This window comes from Pteropus vampyrus, unplaced genomic scaffold (genome assembly GCF_000151845.1).
Source record: "Pteropus vampyrus isolate Shadow unplaced genomic scaffold, Pvam_2.0 Scaffold311, whole genome shotgun sequence".
NCBI classification, from domain to species: domain Eukaryota; kingdom Metazoa; phylum Chordata; class Mammalia; order Chiroptera; family Pteropodidae; genus Pteropus; species Pteropus vampyrus.
In genome coordinates this window covers 282,242-296,932 of record NW_011889092.1, presented here as the reverse complement: position 1 = coordinate 296,932, position 14,691 = coordinate 282,242, and the positions used below count along the sequence as shown (strand labels likewise).

The 14,691-nt window shown below is 40.5% G+C and overlaps 1 protein-coding gene across 1 annotated transcript in view; it reads right to left on the bottom strand.

Moving 5' to 3' along the window:
- Positions 1 to 13,407, bottom strand: part of P4HA3 (prolyl 4-hydroxylase subunit alpha 3) — a 34,825-nt gene extending 21,418 nt beyond the window's left edge. Inside the window, exons 1-4 of the mRNA XM_023521672.1 lie at positions 13,126 to 13,407; positions 6,439 to 6,581; positions 5,539 to 5,762; positions 997 to 1,146 (exon numbers count right to left, since the gene is read on the bottom strand). Coding sequence (XP_023377440.1) covers positions 997 to 1,146; positions 5,539 to 5,762; positions 6,439 to 6,581; positions 13,126 to 13,325 — 717 coding nt within the window. The 5' untranslated portion in view covers positions 13,326 to 13,407. The remainder of the gene's footprint in view (positions 1 to 996; positions 1,147 to 5,538; positions 5,763 to 6,438; positions 6,582 to 13,125) is intronic.
- Between the last annotated feature and the right edge of the window lie 1,284 nt (positions 13,408 to 14,691).

Sequence of the window (14,691 nt, the reverse complement as noted above, 5' to 3'; positions counted from 1 at the left end):
CTCCATTTTCTTTCTCTATTAAAATTCAATTACTCCCCACCCCTTGTTGCACCACAGTGATTCTATTTTGGTTTTAATACATAACAATGGAGTAGGATAGTTAGGAGGGGCACCCTGGAAAGTTTTAAGACAAAAATCCCTTACCAGAAACTTCCTTAAGAGGAACAGGACCATCTGCTGCACTGAGAATAAATATGTTTTGGGAGCAACATGTGGGGTTGGACCACCCATATCTTTCTCCTTTTTCTCAGGAAAAGGGGGAAAGAAAAAGGAATGTAGGGAGTAGAACTGGTTTATTAGCTTTGGAAACTCTAGGGAACTGGCTGTGCAGCGATTTTTCTGGCCTATTTTTAAAGAGCGTTAGCTGTACCAAAAGATGGCAGCCATCTATATGCAGGGAAATGAGCTTCCCCGTGAGGCACAACAGGTGGCAGATCAACAGTGCCAAGGAAAAACATCTAGAGGAGGCACTGAGCTGGTACTATGGACCAATGAGGCCAGCTCTGGATTCAGTCGCAGATGAGAGAGGATAACAATAACATTTCTTCTTTAGACACCGGCAATATCGTGGCATAGTATCTGTGAAGAGTTACGAGTTGGTGGGAGTGCAAGAGTGATCTACTTTGACTGTGAGCCCATTAAATATTTGTCAATGCAGCTGCTGCTGCCACAGGTGACAGACTGCTTCCTACATGGGAGATGATGAGTTTAAAGGAGTCAGTGCATTAGAAAGAGCACTGGACTGAGAGTCAGACAGACTTGGGCTCTCATCCCAGCTCTGTGAACTTTGTGACAAGTTAGGAATTATTGGGACATTTAGTTACTCACATGTGAAATATGGAAATAATAAAACAACTGCCCTGCTTGACTCACATTCGGTTTTGTTGGGAAAATGAAATAAATTAAGAGACATGAAAATGCTTAGAAAATTATAAATCAGATATAAAGCATTGCATTTATTGTGATGAAAGCAGTAAGATTCACTTACTCTCTTACCTGGAAATAGGCAAAGGCCAAGTGATCCAAGGCATCCTCTAGACTTGCCTCATCCTCTGTGTTCCATTCCCCATAAGACCCTCGGAAGAGCCTGACAGACTCCTCCAGCCATGGAATGGCATGGTAGTAATCCCCCATGTCATAAGCCACCTGTAGGGAACATAAGCATCATCATTAAGGCCTTCATCCGCAGGAAGAGGAAAGGAAATGACAATACAAAGAGTGGAGGTTCTTTGGAACCCAAGAAGGGAAGTTTTCATTTCAAATTCATTTAAATTAAACTTATTAAGCATCTATTGTTTATAAAGCATTGTATTAGGTATAGATAGGACACAAGGGTTCTTGCATTTAAGAAATTTATAATCTGGGGATAAGAGAGATATAAACTCAAGTTAACTATAATACGGGGAAGAATGGCATAAATGCTAGAAGAAAATATGTAATATGCTGGGGGTATGTAGAGAAAGGAAGAGACCTGGGAATCTCAGAAGGCTTCACGGAAGAAGTTGCATCTGAGATGAGACTTACTTGAAGAAGGAAATTATTTCTATAAGCAGAGATTGGGAGGAAAGGCATTTTAAGATGAGGGAATGGTAGAAACGTAAGCCAAAAGCAAGAATGTGTTCGTTCAAGTATTAATGTGGCTATTGTGTAAGGTGAAGAGAAGCAGGATATGAACTTAAAAAGACAGCATAGGCTAAGCAATGAGAGTCGTGAATATTATGTTTTAAGGAAGATATTGCTGGTAGCAATGTGAGGAATGGATTAAATTCATTCCTTTATTTATTCACTATTTACTGAATATTCACAATGTAGCTGGTGGTCCCTGCCTTTAAAGAGCTTACAATTAAATGAGGAGCACATGATAAACCAATAATTGCGACACAATGCATTAGATACCATAATGAAGGTAGACCTGGGAATGCTACGAGAGCTCAGCAGATTGTCTTATATCAAATATTTGATTGCTAGGGATTTGGCAACATGTACTAGCTCCTGTCTCCTAATAGCTTACAGTTAACTAGAAAACCAGAACTGCAGGTGGAATTTCCTGGAAATTGATGGTGGAGACAGGGTGGAATTAAAAAGTTGCAGAGTTAGGAGGACTCTAAAAAAAATGGTCTAACTCAGAAATGACTTCCATACAGGCAGAAAGGCAGCAGAGCCTAGAGATACCATGACTCAGCAGCTTAAACAATAAGTCAATTCCTACCCCAGGTCAGCCATTAATGTGTTGTATTATTTCTCTGGTCCTCGAGTTTCCTATTTGTAAAAAGGCTGAGTTGAAGAATAACAATTAAAAAAAAAAATGACTGAACTTTTTCTGCTAAGTTAACAATTTATTTAAGATGTCGATGAAGAACTTCAAGTCCCAGCAATATGGTAGACTGAGATAATTGGAATCCTTCTAAACACAGTTAGAAATTTTGAATAAAACATAACAAACATTTTATTTTATAATTTCAAGAAAGAATGGAAAATATCTAGGTACCAGAAACAAAAAAAGTAGCTTAAAATCCAATCAATAAGCTTACAAGCAGATGCTGACGCTGCCTAGGATAGGGGTGGGTGTTAGTCTTAGCAACTTTAGGTTATAATGCCCACATAAGGATAGTAAAGCCTTCAGCAGACCTCCCCCAAACCTAGAAATTGGAATTAAGACACACTCATAAAACTGAAAACCATGAAAAACTACATCTTAAGGAAAAGAGTAGACCAGAAAAAAATCTACCCACAATCACAAGGAGGCAAGAAAGTTGATTTCTTTCTGTCTGGGCTCTGTTTAGGGAAATAAAACATCTCCTTAGAATAGTCAGAACCTTAAACCTATGTTTCACATGAGTTTAGGGTTTGAGTTTGCGTTATTCATAGAGTTAAGGAACTCCTAGACCAATAAATCAATATAAAAACGGATCTAAAGCCACTGAAAATCAAAACCACAATGATATATCACCTCACCCCTGTTAGAATGGCTGTTATCAAAAAGACAAGAAATAACAAGTGTTGGTGAGGATGTGGAGAAAAGGGAACCCTTGTGCACTATCGGTGAGAAGGTAAATAGATTCAGCCACTATGGAAAAAAGTATAGAGGTTGTTCGAAAAATTAAAAATAGAACTACCATTTGATCCAGAATTCCTCTTCTGGGCATTTATCTGAAGAAAATGAAAATGCAAACTCGGAAAGATATGTGCAACCTCATGTTCACTGCAGTATTATTTACAATAGCCAAGATATAAAAACATGTTAAGTGCACATCAATGAATGAATTGATAAAGATGATGTGATACATACACACTGGATATTATTCAGCTATAAAAAAGAATGAAATCTTGCCATTTGCAACAAAATGGGTGAACCTCCTGAGGGCATTATGATAAGTGAAATAAGGCAAACAGAGAAAGACAAATACCACACAATCTCAGATACATGTGGAATCGAAAACAAAAACAAAAACAAAACAAAACAAATAAAAAACTCCAAGCCCATAGATACAGAGAACAAATTGGTTGCCAGGGGTGGGGTGGGGGAGAAATGGGCGAAAGGGTCAAAAGGTATAAACTTCCAGTTATAAAATAACTAGGTCATATGGATGTAATTACAGGTAAGAAAAAGAGATCTAAGGCCTGTGATACCACCAGAGTATCTAGAAAAAGAAAACCCAAAACTCTCTGGAGGGATGTTCCTACAAATCTGGGCACAGAGATTCTCTTAGAGGGAAAAAAGTTCTGCTAAATATAAGTTCACAATCAAACATGATAAACCATACCAGGAAATAGTTGATTGAGTTGACAGACAGAATAGTAGGGTAGTAGAATTAGATCATTATGAATTTCAGAAAATTGAAAGACTGATCTGCTTTAAAATAATCCATGGAGGAGGAGACTGGATATGTGTAGATGAAACAAATTTGACTACATGTTAAAAATTATTAAAGTTTACTTTTTGACGCACTGATACCACTCCTAGGTATTTAATCAAAAGAAATGAAAACAAATGTCCACAGAAAGACTTACATAAGATAATTAACAGCAGCTTTATTCACAGTAGCCCACGCTGGAAACAATATAAGTATCAATCAACAGGAGACTGGATAAACAGTTTGTGGTATAGTCATACAATGGAATACTACTAAGCAATAAAAAGGAATGAACTACTAATAAATGCAATAACATAGATGAATTTCAAAGATACAATGTGCTGAGTGAAAGAAGCTGGACTCAGAAGAGTACATACTAATTAGTTCAGGACAACAGTTGCCCAGTACCTGGGCAAGGGTAGAATAGAAAGGATAGGAGGTGGTGAAAAGAAAAAGGAATGAGCCTTTATTTAGTTATACATAAATTCTTTTTTATAAATCTGAAACAAATATAGCAAAATTTGAACATATATTTAATCTCAATTATAGGTATAATTGCTTGTTATTGTACTTTTCTTATATTTGAAATGTTTTATCTGACAAGTAAATAGATATGAAAATAAAGATTGTGAGTGAGACTTTCATTAACTTACTATGGTTTTAGTTCCAGAAAGGCCTCACTAATGAAGCATATATTGATACCATACGTGAAACTATTTTAATGGCCTCAAATTTAAATTAACCGTGAACATGATGATTGAGCTCTGATTTCATTCAGGATCTCAGAAAAGGGAAAATGGTATAAGTACAGAAGCTTAGGGTAACCCACTCTGCATTAACTTGGAAGACTGATCCTCAAAACTTGGAATCAGGACACACAAGGCCCACTCTGAGACTGGCTAATGAATGCAACAGGGGTTGGCAAAAATTCACTTTCCTGCAATACACATCTTCAAATTTAAAAAAGGTTTACTCCCTTACTTTTTAAGGCCAAGGCTAACAAAGAGTATACTGTAAAATGACCTCAAGTGTACTTGTAACTCATGATCAAAGATCAGTTAAATATCTCATGTGGAAGGTTCCTGGTCTTTTTCCTCAAGTATTGTTAGAGTGAATGCCCGGTTTTGTGACATTAATTTAGTGTTTCTAAATGCCTAGGAAATGTGCAAGACATTACAGAAAGTCTCAGGAATCTGAGTTTCCATGATTTTACCTTCATTTCACCATCTCCTACCCCTTCTTCCACCCTTAATCCTGCTTCTCCTTTCTACCCAGCTGCTCCTCTACAACCAGCGGAGCTGGTTAGGGTGACCAAAGGACCATTTTATGCAGGACAGCCCAGTTTATGTTTGTTGTCCTGGCTAATAACATCCCAGAGTTCATTCTCAAGAATGTCCTAAGTATATGATCACTTTAGCTATCATGGGAAGAGTGGGGATTCGGAGTCACAAGACCCAGGCTCAAATTGTAGTTCTGCTGCTTAAAACTGTGTAACCTTAGGCAAGTTATTTATCCTTTCTGAGTCTCGTTGTTTTGTTTTTTTTTTAATCTGAAAATGAAAAATAACACCAAATTTCTAAGTTTGCTGTAAGGATTAGAAACACGTAAAAACAATTGGGATATAGTTATTTCATCCACAAGAAACCAGAGCCAAGCAATTCGCCCTCTCTCTGAATATTGTTACCTTGCCAACTTGGAAGCAGTCATCTGCTGTGAGGGAGAAAAGCCTTCTGGGATTGTACAGGTCAGTGACAGCAGAGCCAGTAACTCTCTGAAAGACGCCTCGGGCCAGGCCTTTCACATTGAGCATGTACACATCCTGCAGTCGCATCAAGGCCCTTGCTGCTCCCTCAAGGTCCTCAAAGGCTGGCAGGTCTTGCTCCACATTTTCATAACCATCCTTCAGAGCTATAAACGTTGTGAAAACATCACTCCATCATTCAAAAAACAGGAGGTGAGCAATTAATTTATGCAGGACATAATCACTTGTTCAAATATTTCATGAACAAAGATAACATTTGATTTGTTTTGGTTCCCAGTGGCAAGTTCCTGGCACAGACTGATGCTTAATACAATCTTCTGAATGAGGAAGAAATGCTCTGGAGTAAAAGCGAAGGCACAAGACTTTATCACATTGTCCCAGCCTCTCTGTCTCTAGGAGTCTCACCCTTTGTGGGGACAATTCTTCTCCCTCTTAACTTCCCCAAAGTCAACAAACTTCTTCAAGTACAAGTAAATTAGGAAGGTGATCTTGCTACAGATCACACTGTAGTGGCAACTTAATGCAATAGAAATTATTAGAAGACATCACTTTTCACACATATGTAAATGGGATGATATAACCTGTAGTTCTTCACAGGATTGTGGTGAAGATTAAATGAGATAATGGATATTAAATGCTTTCTATTGTATAATCATATAAACACATTAACAAGGTGACCTAGTTCTTTGTAATAGAGCTAAGGAGATCAAGCAATACCTACCCACTTTATTATCCTGCATCACATCCCATCAGAATCTCTCTCCTTTCCACTGAGTCAGGAGATAGAATCTTCTCTTACCCTCCAGCCCTCCTCCTCATTACCTCGGATGTTCTCACTGGCCTCCAGACTATGTACTACATTCCTCCAGTCAGACTGTAGGCGTTTGATGAGAGTAAAGGCAAGCAGAGGGTTAGACACAGGGGTTTCTGAATCCTCATGCAAAGAAACCACCTTGTCATAGAATCTGAAAGAGAGTAGTAGAGTGATATCACCTAGTGTTGCAACCATTCAACCGAGAGAAGGCTGGCCTGGTATAAACATTAAGAGTAGTTCAAATGAAACGCTGAATTCCTTGAAACTCACATAATATTCTAACCAATAAGCACAAAGAATTAGAAAACTACCAACAGTACAAAAGTAGGTCCACTCATTTGTTCATTCAATGAGTCAGTCTCTACTTGTCAATTACTGTATATCAGGCTCCATGCATTTGTCATTCAATGAGTCAGTCTCTACTTGTCAATTACTGTATATCAGGCTCCATGCTAGAGGCTAGAGATACAAAGGTAAGACAGGGTCCAGCTCTTAAGGAGTTCACAATCCAGAAAATCTTTTTTCCTCTCATCATCTTATATTCAATACTTAGAATCTGGTAGCAGATCAAAAACATTGTTCAATTAATTGTAATAATTGTGCTATGAGAGAAGTGAACATGTAATGCTATGTAATGATATAACAATCTCTAGGCAGGGAACCTAACCCAGGTGGGAGTTAGAAGGTGTAAGGGAAGACTTCCTAGAAGAGATGGCACTTGATCTGAGTACTGAAGGGTTAGTTAAAATATTGATAGCTACTACTTATTGAGTTCTTACCATGTATTAGGCATTCTGCTAAATGCTTAAATTCATAGTCTCCTTTAATTCCCCCAACAGCCCTTAGGGTAGATTTCATCATGCCCATTTTACAGTAGAGGAAACTGAAATGAGGCCACTTTGTTAATAAGCAATGAGGCCAAGAATAAACCCAAGTCTCTGGGACTCTAAAGCCTGGGTTCTCAGCTGATTTGCCATTCTCTTTCACATGGAGCTACAACAAAGAAGGGAAGAAGAGTGTTTTTTGAGCCAACAGGGACCAACATGCACAAAGGCACAGAGGCTTGGCATGTATTTTATTTGTTCATTCAATAAGTCAGTCTCTACTGGTTACTTGTTAAATATCAGATCCCATGCTAGAAACTGGGCAAGAAAGGGTCCAATGCTGAAGGATTTCATGGATAAGAAAATAGCTGTTTTTCTCATCACTCTATGCTAAAATTCAATACATATTTCTATGAAAGAAGAAATGAAATATTATATTCTTCTAGGAGCCAGGAATAAAATTTTGAATAAGACAATAACCTTAGTCTCAAAGATTCACAGTGTAGTGGGTAATATAGACAGAAACAATCACATTACAGATGCAATGCCAGATTTAAGACCAAGGGGTGAGTACAGAGGGGGTGATTAATTTGGCCAGAGCAGATGAGAGAACATAAACTCTCCTTTCACAGAGGAGATAATACACCAACACTTGATGGATGAATGCAAATAATGAGGAAGGGAGGAGGAGGCCTCCTTCCAGGCAGGCAGAGACAGTTCAACAGATGCAAAGGTACAGAGAGCAACCGTAGGGGACTTACAAGCAGTTAATATTGCTGGAGCACGGAGTATACTGGGAAATGGTTAGAACACACTGGAGAAGTGAGGAGCACCTCATAGGCCTTGCTGAGGAATCTGGTTTTAACTCTAAATGCAATTGGGAACCCGGTTTTAACTCTAAATGCAATTAGGAACCACCAAAAGGTTTTAAGAGAGCGGGATGCACTACAATATGTTTACATTTATAAATCTGTGAAAGGGTGGGAAGGAGGGTTCAGAAGTGGAAGCAACTGGAAGCAGAAAGATCAGTTAGGAGGCCATTTCGACACTGTAAGCAAGAGACTAGGAGAATCTAAGTCATAACAGTGACAGTGGGGGAAAATAACAGGATGGATTCAAGGGAGATAGATGGATTCAAGGAAATAGACCATGAGAAACTGGTGATGGCTAATGGGGAATAAAGAGATAGAGCTGTGCAGCACGCTTCTAACCTTTCTGGCTTGCTGTCATTTGCAGAAAAGGGCCAGAAATGATGGGGCCACGAGCGATCATCATTCTAGGTAATTTCTTTCCTCCTCGGTTATCCTACAAGAGTGTTCCCATAAGCAGAAGATCCTGTCTCCTTTATTGAAATTTGATTACCATAAGGCAGACTGAAGAGCTCTAGTCTTGCCCTCTAAGAATTTTTTTCCCTTGTTGTAAAATTATTCATTTCCAAAATATATAACAACAACAACAGAAGTAAAAGAAAAAAGTATGATCAAAATGAAAAGGATATGGATTTATGAGAATGTGCACAAGATCATGTGAGAATATAGAAGTCCTTTGGCAAGAGTGGAGGACTCCACAAGTAGAAAGGGATGAAAGTGAAGAATGGAGACAGTGGCAGGGTGGAGAGTGGATTTCTATTCCTTCCATCAGAGTCTGACCTAAAGATTTCACAAGGGTGGGGCCTTCAACTATAAAACAGAACCTGAAAATAGAAGATGACTCGCCTCATGGTGCTTCCAGAAAGCCAAATTTTCAATTCAAGCATAGTCTGAGGAAGGAGAATCTGGGCCTGGGTGTCCCAGGGAAGAAATGGGAAGACTGTCAAGACCCAGGATGTCTCTGATCCCCAAGAAGGGCTGTTTGAGAGCGGCTACCCTAGGCTTTTGAAACTAAACCAGTCTCCATGGCATGGGATATTTTTTTTTACTACCCATTATTTCCTGCTTCAGCTCCATATGGAACTACTTAGTGAAAGATATTCCACTGCTAAACCAAAAAAAAAAAAAAAAAAAACCCTACAAGCAGAGACTTGGGCTTGTGTCCAGCCTAAAGAGTGTCCAGGAACAACTGAGGCTGAATGGGCAGTGATTCGGTAAGACAGTCAGATAGGGAGAAGCTGGGAAGAGACCTTATTCTGACCCAGTGTCCAACTATCCCTCAGTTTCTTCCTCTATAAAATGACACACCTGGTCGAGTCTAGAAGATCTCTATGAGTACTTTTAGCATAATCATTCTATTATTTCTTTCCATTACCTTTTCCGCAATTGAATAAATAAATTCCTCATCTGGTGCTTAAGGACTAATTTAACAGGCATCAGAGGAAACTGAGGCACAAAGAGAAAGAGGCAGGGCAGAGGGGCAAAGATGTTTCAAGTCATCCATCAGATCAAAAGCACTATCTCTTTGTTCTCATTGCATCCCATTTTGTATTATGGGGTCAGTTTATTTAGGGCAAAGGTTTGATCTTTACTGCAACACATGATTCAATTCAGTGTTCAGATACACCATCTTTTTGTCACAGAAAGAAAAAAAGAACCTATCAACTAATATCTGAGGCTGCTTTGGAATCCAAATGTTGGCCCTATGCCCAGCCTCTGAGCAAATAGCTGGTTTTCAGAGACTGAGTAACTGGATGCTGAATTCAAACCTCAGGGTTTCCTAAATGGCAAATGCTGCTGAGAGTGGAAAAGCAGATCCTTTTCTTCAAGAATCTGCACATAAAATTCGCAACCCAATCCTTGCCTTAAACATAGCCTGGACAGATTATCCAACAACAATACATGGGCTATTTTAATTCAATAAGTTTCTCGTTTGGAATTCAGAAATGTCTTTGTCTCAGTTCTTCTGAGACATTCTGAATGCTTAATTCTTAGCACAGAAATAACTGCTGCTGGCACTACTCTTTCAATCTTGGTAGTTTTTTACAAGTGCAACAACAACAAAAAGCTAGGGGTTAAATACATATATAGCTAATGCACATACTCTACTAGTATATAACTATATATACTATAATTACTATAATTTTAATTTATTAACATTGGATAGAGAGTAGTTTCAACATCAAAAAATATTTCATGTCTAAATTTAAAAATTCAAAGAAGGATATCAACTGAGGCTCTTAGAAATAACATCTCAAGTTACATAAAACCCTTAGATTAGGGGGATAGGAAAATGGGCAGGAACTGCCAAAATTATTGCTTAAAAAAGCAAATATTTCACTAGGTTTTAGAGCATTGACTAGACAACAGTCTCTCAAATACTAAACTAAACTTTCTGAAATTAAATGTTCCTAAGTCATGTGAGAAGATAATCTTTCTGATTCTTTTTTTATTATCTGGGCTCTCAAATACTAGTTACTGCTTAGAGCCAATCGTGGGGTCTAGTTTCACCATTCTTAACATAAACAACAATCAAAAAGAGCTAACATTTAATGAGCAATTTTTATATCCCAAGCACAATGATACATGCCTTTTCATGGTATTTAACCCTTCCAACAACCCTATGAGGCTATTGTTATCATCATTTTACAGATTAGGGAAACTAATGCTTAAAGAGGTAAAGAAACTTGCCCAGGGTCAGAGCCAAGAATTCAAATAGAGGTCTGTTAAGTTCCTGAATCCAGATTCTTAACCGTCATGTACTCTGGCTGCTCATAAAACCTCAGTAGTTATGGGGCTTGGTCTGGGTCCTGGCATATCCTATAAGCAGGCTGTAGGAACATCAAAGCATGATGGAAAGAGAAACAATCAAAAGACTAGTCCTGCTACCTACTAGATTTATAATCTTGGATAAAGTACTAAACTTTAGTTTTCTCATATTTTAAATCATTTCTCATTTGTTTATGAGAGTGATATAAACCTATTTCAAAGCATTGTGTGAGAGAGAATCAAATGAGAACATCTGTGCAAGACCCCTCCCACTCTGACAATGACAATGGTGGTAAGATTAGTAAAGCCCTGGCCAGCTGCTTTAATCAGCGCTGCAAGTGTTCTCCTCTGAGCCAGTTCCCTGAGAGGCCTGGAATGGCATCAGGATTCTGATCCCTATCTCCATCTGGGCCACCCAAATAAAGAGATTAGTGGTAAGAGAACAAGCACATGGGTAGCCGGGTGCATGTGGGATCTGAAATCAAAGAGAAAAAAGGTCTGTCTATTTCTATCAATGAACTTGGACTCCAATGAATCTAGACCAAGGAAAAAAACATTTTGCTCTGTAAACATGGGCCCATAGAACACTAGGCAACTCTGCTACTCCAAAGAGTGACAAGAATTATTAAAATTATCATCGTTTATTGTTATAATTACTACAACACTCATATACCTTATATATGTATGTGTATGCATTTCATGCTATTTCAAACTAACAATAAATTTAAACATGCATATAACTGCTAATACCCAAACTACATACTTAAGAGCATGTTCCAAATTATGTCATCATTCAGTCACCACTGGGTAATGAACGAGATCTGTCACCTGTACTTCTACACACAAACTGATTCTCTTCTACATGGCCTCTCTCACACAGCCATAGTGTCCCACACACCTTCTTCCCATGTGCCCCAGAATTGGTATTACCATCACATATACTCACTCACTATTTTATAAGCAGTACATTGTGAGACGTTCTTCTGCTGTCTCAGCTCACCAGAGGGTCACATGACATAAATACACAATTAATATAGTCAGATAAAGATGTGGTTACATTGTTTCTCACATTGTAGGCTTCTCGATGTCCCAAGCAGAAAATACACAACACATTCAAACACATGGTACCATACACAATCATTCATCCTTTTCCTTGTTTGACATTGACAGAGTCAATACAGGATTACAGTGCCCCAGTGTTCCAAGTCTACAGTATTTTGTCTTAGCGTGTAGCATTGGAATTTGTTGATTGTGTAGCAAACAATATTGGCTGAGCATCTGCTTCTGTGTGTGCTACACTCAAGTATCCTCTCTCATCAAGGATGGTTTTATCCAGTGTTGTCTTGGTGTCATACTTCCACACATCTCAGTTATCATTTATTTAGAATTTAGAGAGTTTACAGGTGTAAAGAGAAGGGGGAGCTGAAACCAAAGGAGGAGATAGACATCTCTGATTAACAATCATAATGCTACAGACTCCAAGATTCTTGAGGGCAAGGTTGGTATTCACCATTTTATCCCCAGCGACTGGAACAGTGCTTAGCACTCAAACATGTGTTGAAAGAACTGATGAACATGAAGCATTAGTCATATAGTGACCTGTGCAATTACTCAGCATCTTTCACATGCAGAGTATGATACCCATGGTGTCATGTCCATTCAGTTCCAATGACATGTAAGTCTCCTACCTGGTCACAGAATGTCACCTGACTCATACTAAACTCCAGTTCACTGGGTCACATGGTTAACACAAATATGGCTACAGCATCACACGCTATTTTCTGACACAGAGCCTGGGGGCACACACAGCTTGACACGGTGCCTTGTGAGGTCCTACTCCGTTTCACAGTCACTCGGCCACACCTGCCCACATTATATCAACTTAACTGTGTGGCACTGGATCTGGAGTGCCACCGTGTGTGTGACAAAGTCTGAGGGCACACACTGTGATATAGCCTCTCTGGAGTCATACTCAGTCTCAATTTCTCCATCACCTCATGCCACAGTGTCTCAGGGCTCCACACAGGGTGACAAAGAATCTAGGGAGTCACACTCACAGTGTCATCAGTCTCATGGTGTGACACTGGGTCTGAGAACCGACAACAGTGAGCCTCACAGTTACCCCCAGAGTTATCCCCCCACACACACACCCTGTAAGAGTGTCTCAGTCTCAACCTCTGGCCCAATCTCCGCCACTCAGGCCTCTCTGTCGCTTCGCGTCCCGAGCCCTCACCTTGTCAGGTCCCGAAGCCGAGCCTCCTCCCCGCGCAGGTAGCGCCGCAGCAGTCCCAGCAGCCGGCGCTCCGGCGCCAGGGCGCGCGCCACGCTGGTCAGTGCCGAGAACGTGTCCCCGCGCGCCGCGGCCCCCACCGGGTCCCCTGCCCGGAGCGCCAGCACCGCCAGCATCGCCGCCAGCCGCGCCACGGAGCCCATAGCTGGCGCTCGCTCTCGTCCCCTCGGGCGGTCCCGGCGGTCCAGGGCCCCGGCGCCCGTTGACGCGCCCCGCCACTCGGCCCCGCCCCCTCCGCTCGTCCTTCCCCGCCGCCCCGCCTTGCCCCAGACACCCACTGCTTTTCTCTGACGCCTACCCTCACTCTCAGTTTCCCACCCTGCGGCCCCTTAGCTCCTCAGACCGCGTGGGGGCTGCCTGCAACCTCGGGAGCCGCCTGCCCTCCACTAGATCACAGCCCTGGGAGGGTGTTTCTGCTGTGCCTGTTTCACACTTGGGGAAACTGAGGCAAAGGGTGGAGTGAGCTATGAATTAACTGGTCTATGGCTGTAGAAGGCCATCCCCAAAATATTCACAGACACACACAACCCCCACCACTGATCAGGAGATGGAAATACTGAAACACCGCTGATGGGGGAAGTCTAGCAGAGTAAATGATGCATTATGGTAATAACTGTGCTGGTAAAGAGCTGTGAGAGAGCAGAAAGGAGGAAATATTTCGCAGAGGACTTAACAGCTGAGTCATCTTAAAGGATGAGTAGAATTCCTACCGGAGGTGAAGTGGGTAAAGGCCATTAGAGTCAGTGCATGACAAATCTAGGACCTATAGATCATAAAACTCGAAGGCCCTGGGTCACGGCTCTGAACAACATACCTATGGTCACTTAAGCAAACAAAAATAATATATATCATACTAGGCTATATATTCTTTTCCCTTCTTTCCCAAGCACTGTTCAGTCATTTATTCATTTAACAAATACTTGGCACTACTGTTATGTGTTGAGGATACAGAGAAATGGCAGATCCAACCCTGAACTCACAAGGGGAGACAGAGGTGTAAACAACTAACCACAATAAACTGCTATCAGGATAACAGGGTTGTACAATGAGCAATAGTAACACTGAGGAGGGACCTCCATCACACGCATAGGTGGTGGAGAGGTCTTCACAGTGGAGGCGATGTGTGCAGGTCCGAAAGGATGAAAAGGCATTGTCTGGAAGATGATAGGCAAGGGAGGGATGGGCTTTCCTGGTAGAAGGTACCTATATGTACCAAGGTTTGCAGATGGAAAATATTTGGAGTTCCAAAAGTGATGAAACATTCCTATGGTTGAGACTGTTAGATTAAGGGGCTTTGCATGTCATACTAAGAAATTTAGCCTGTCCTCTATGAAACTCCATGGAAGTTTTTAAGATGGCAATAATAGTCATCTGGTGACTGAGAGAGGTCTTTTTCCTACCTAATTGCCTTGGCTAGAACCTCCAGTATAATATTGAATAGAAGTGACAAGAGAGGACATCCTTGTCTTATTGAAATTTGGAAGAGAAAGCTTTCAGCCTTTCACCATT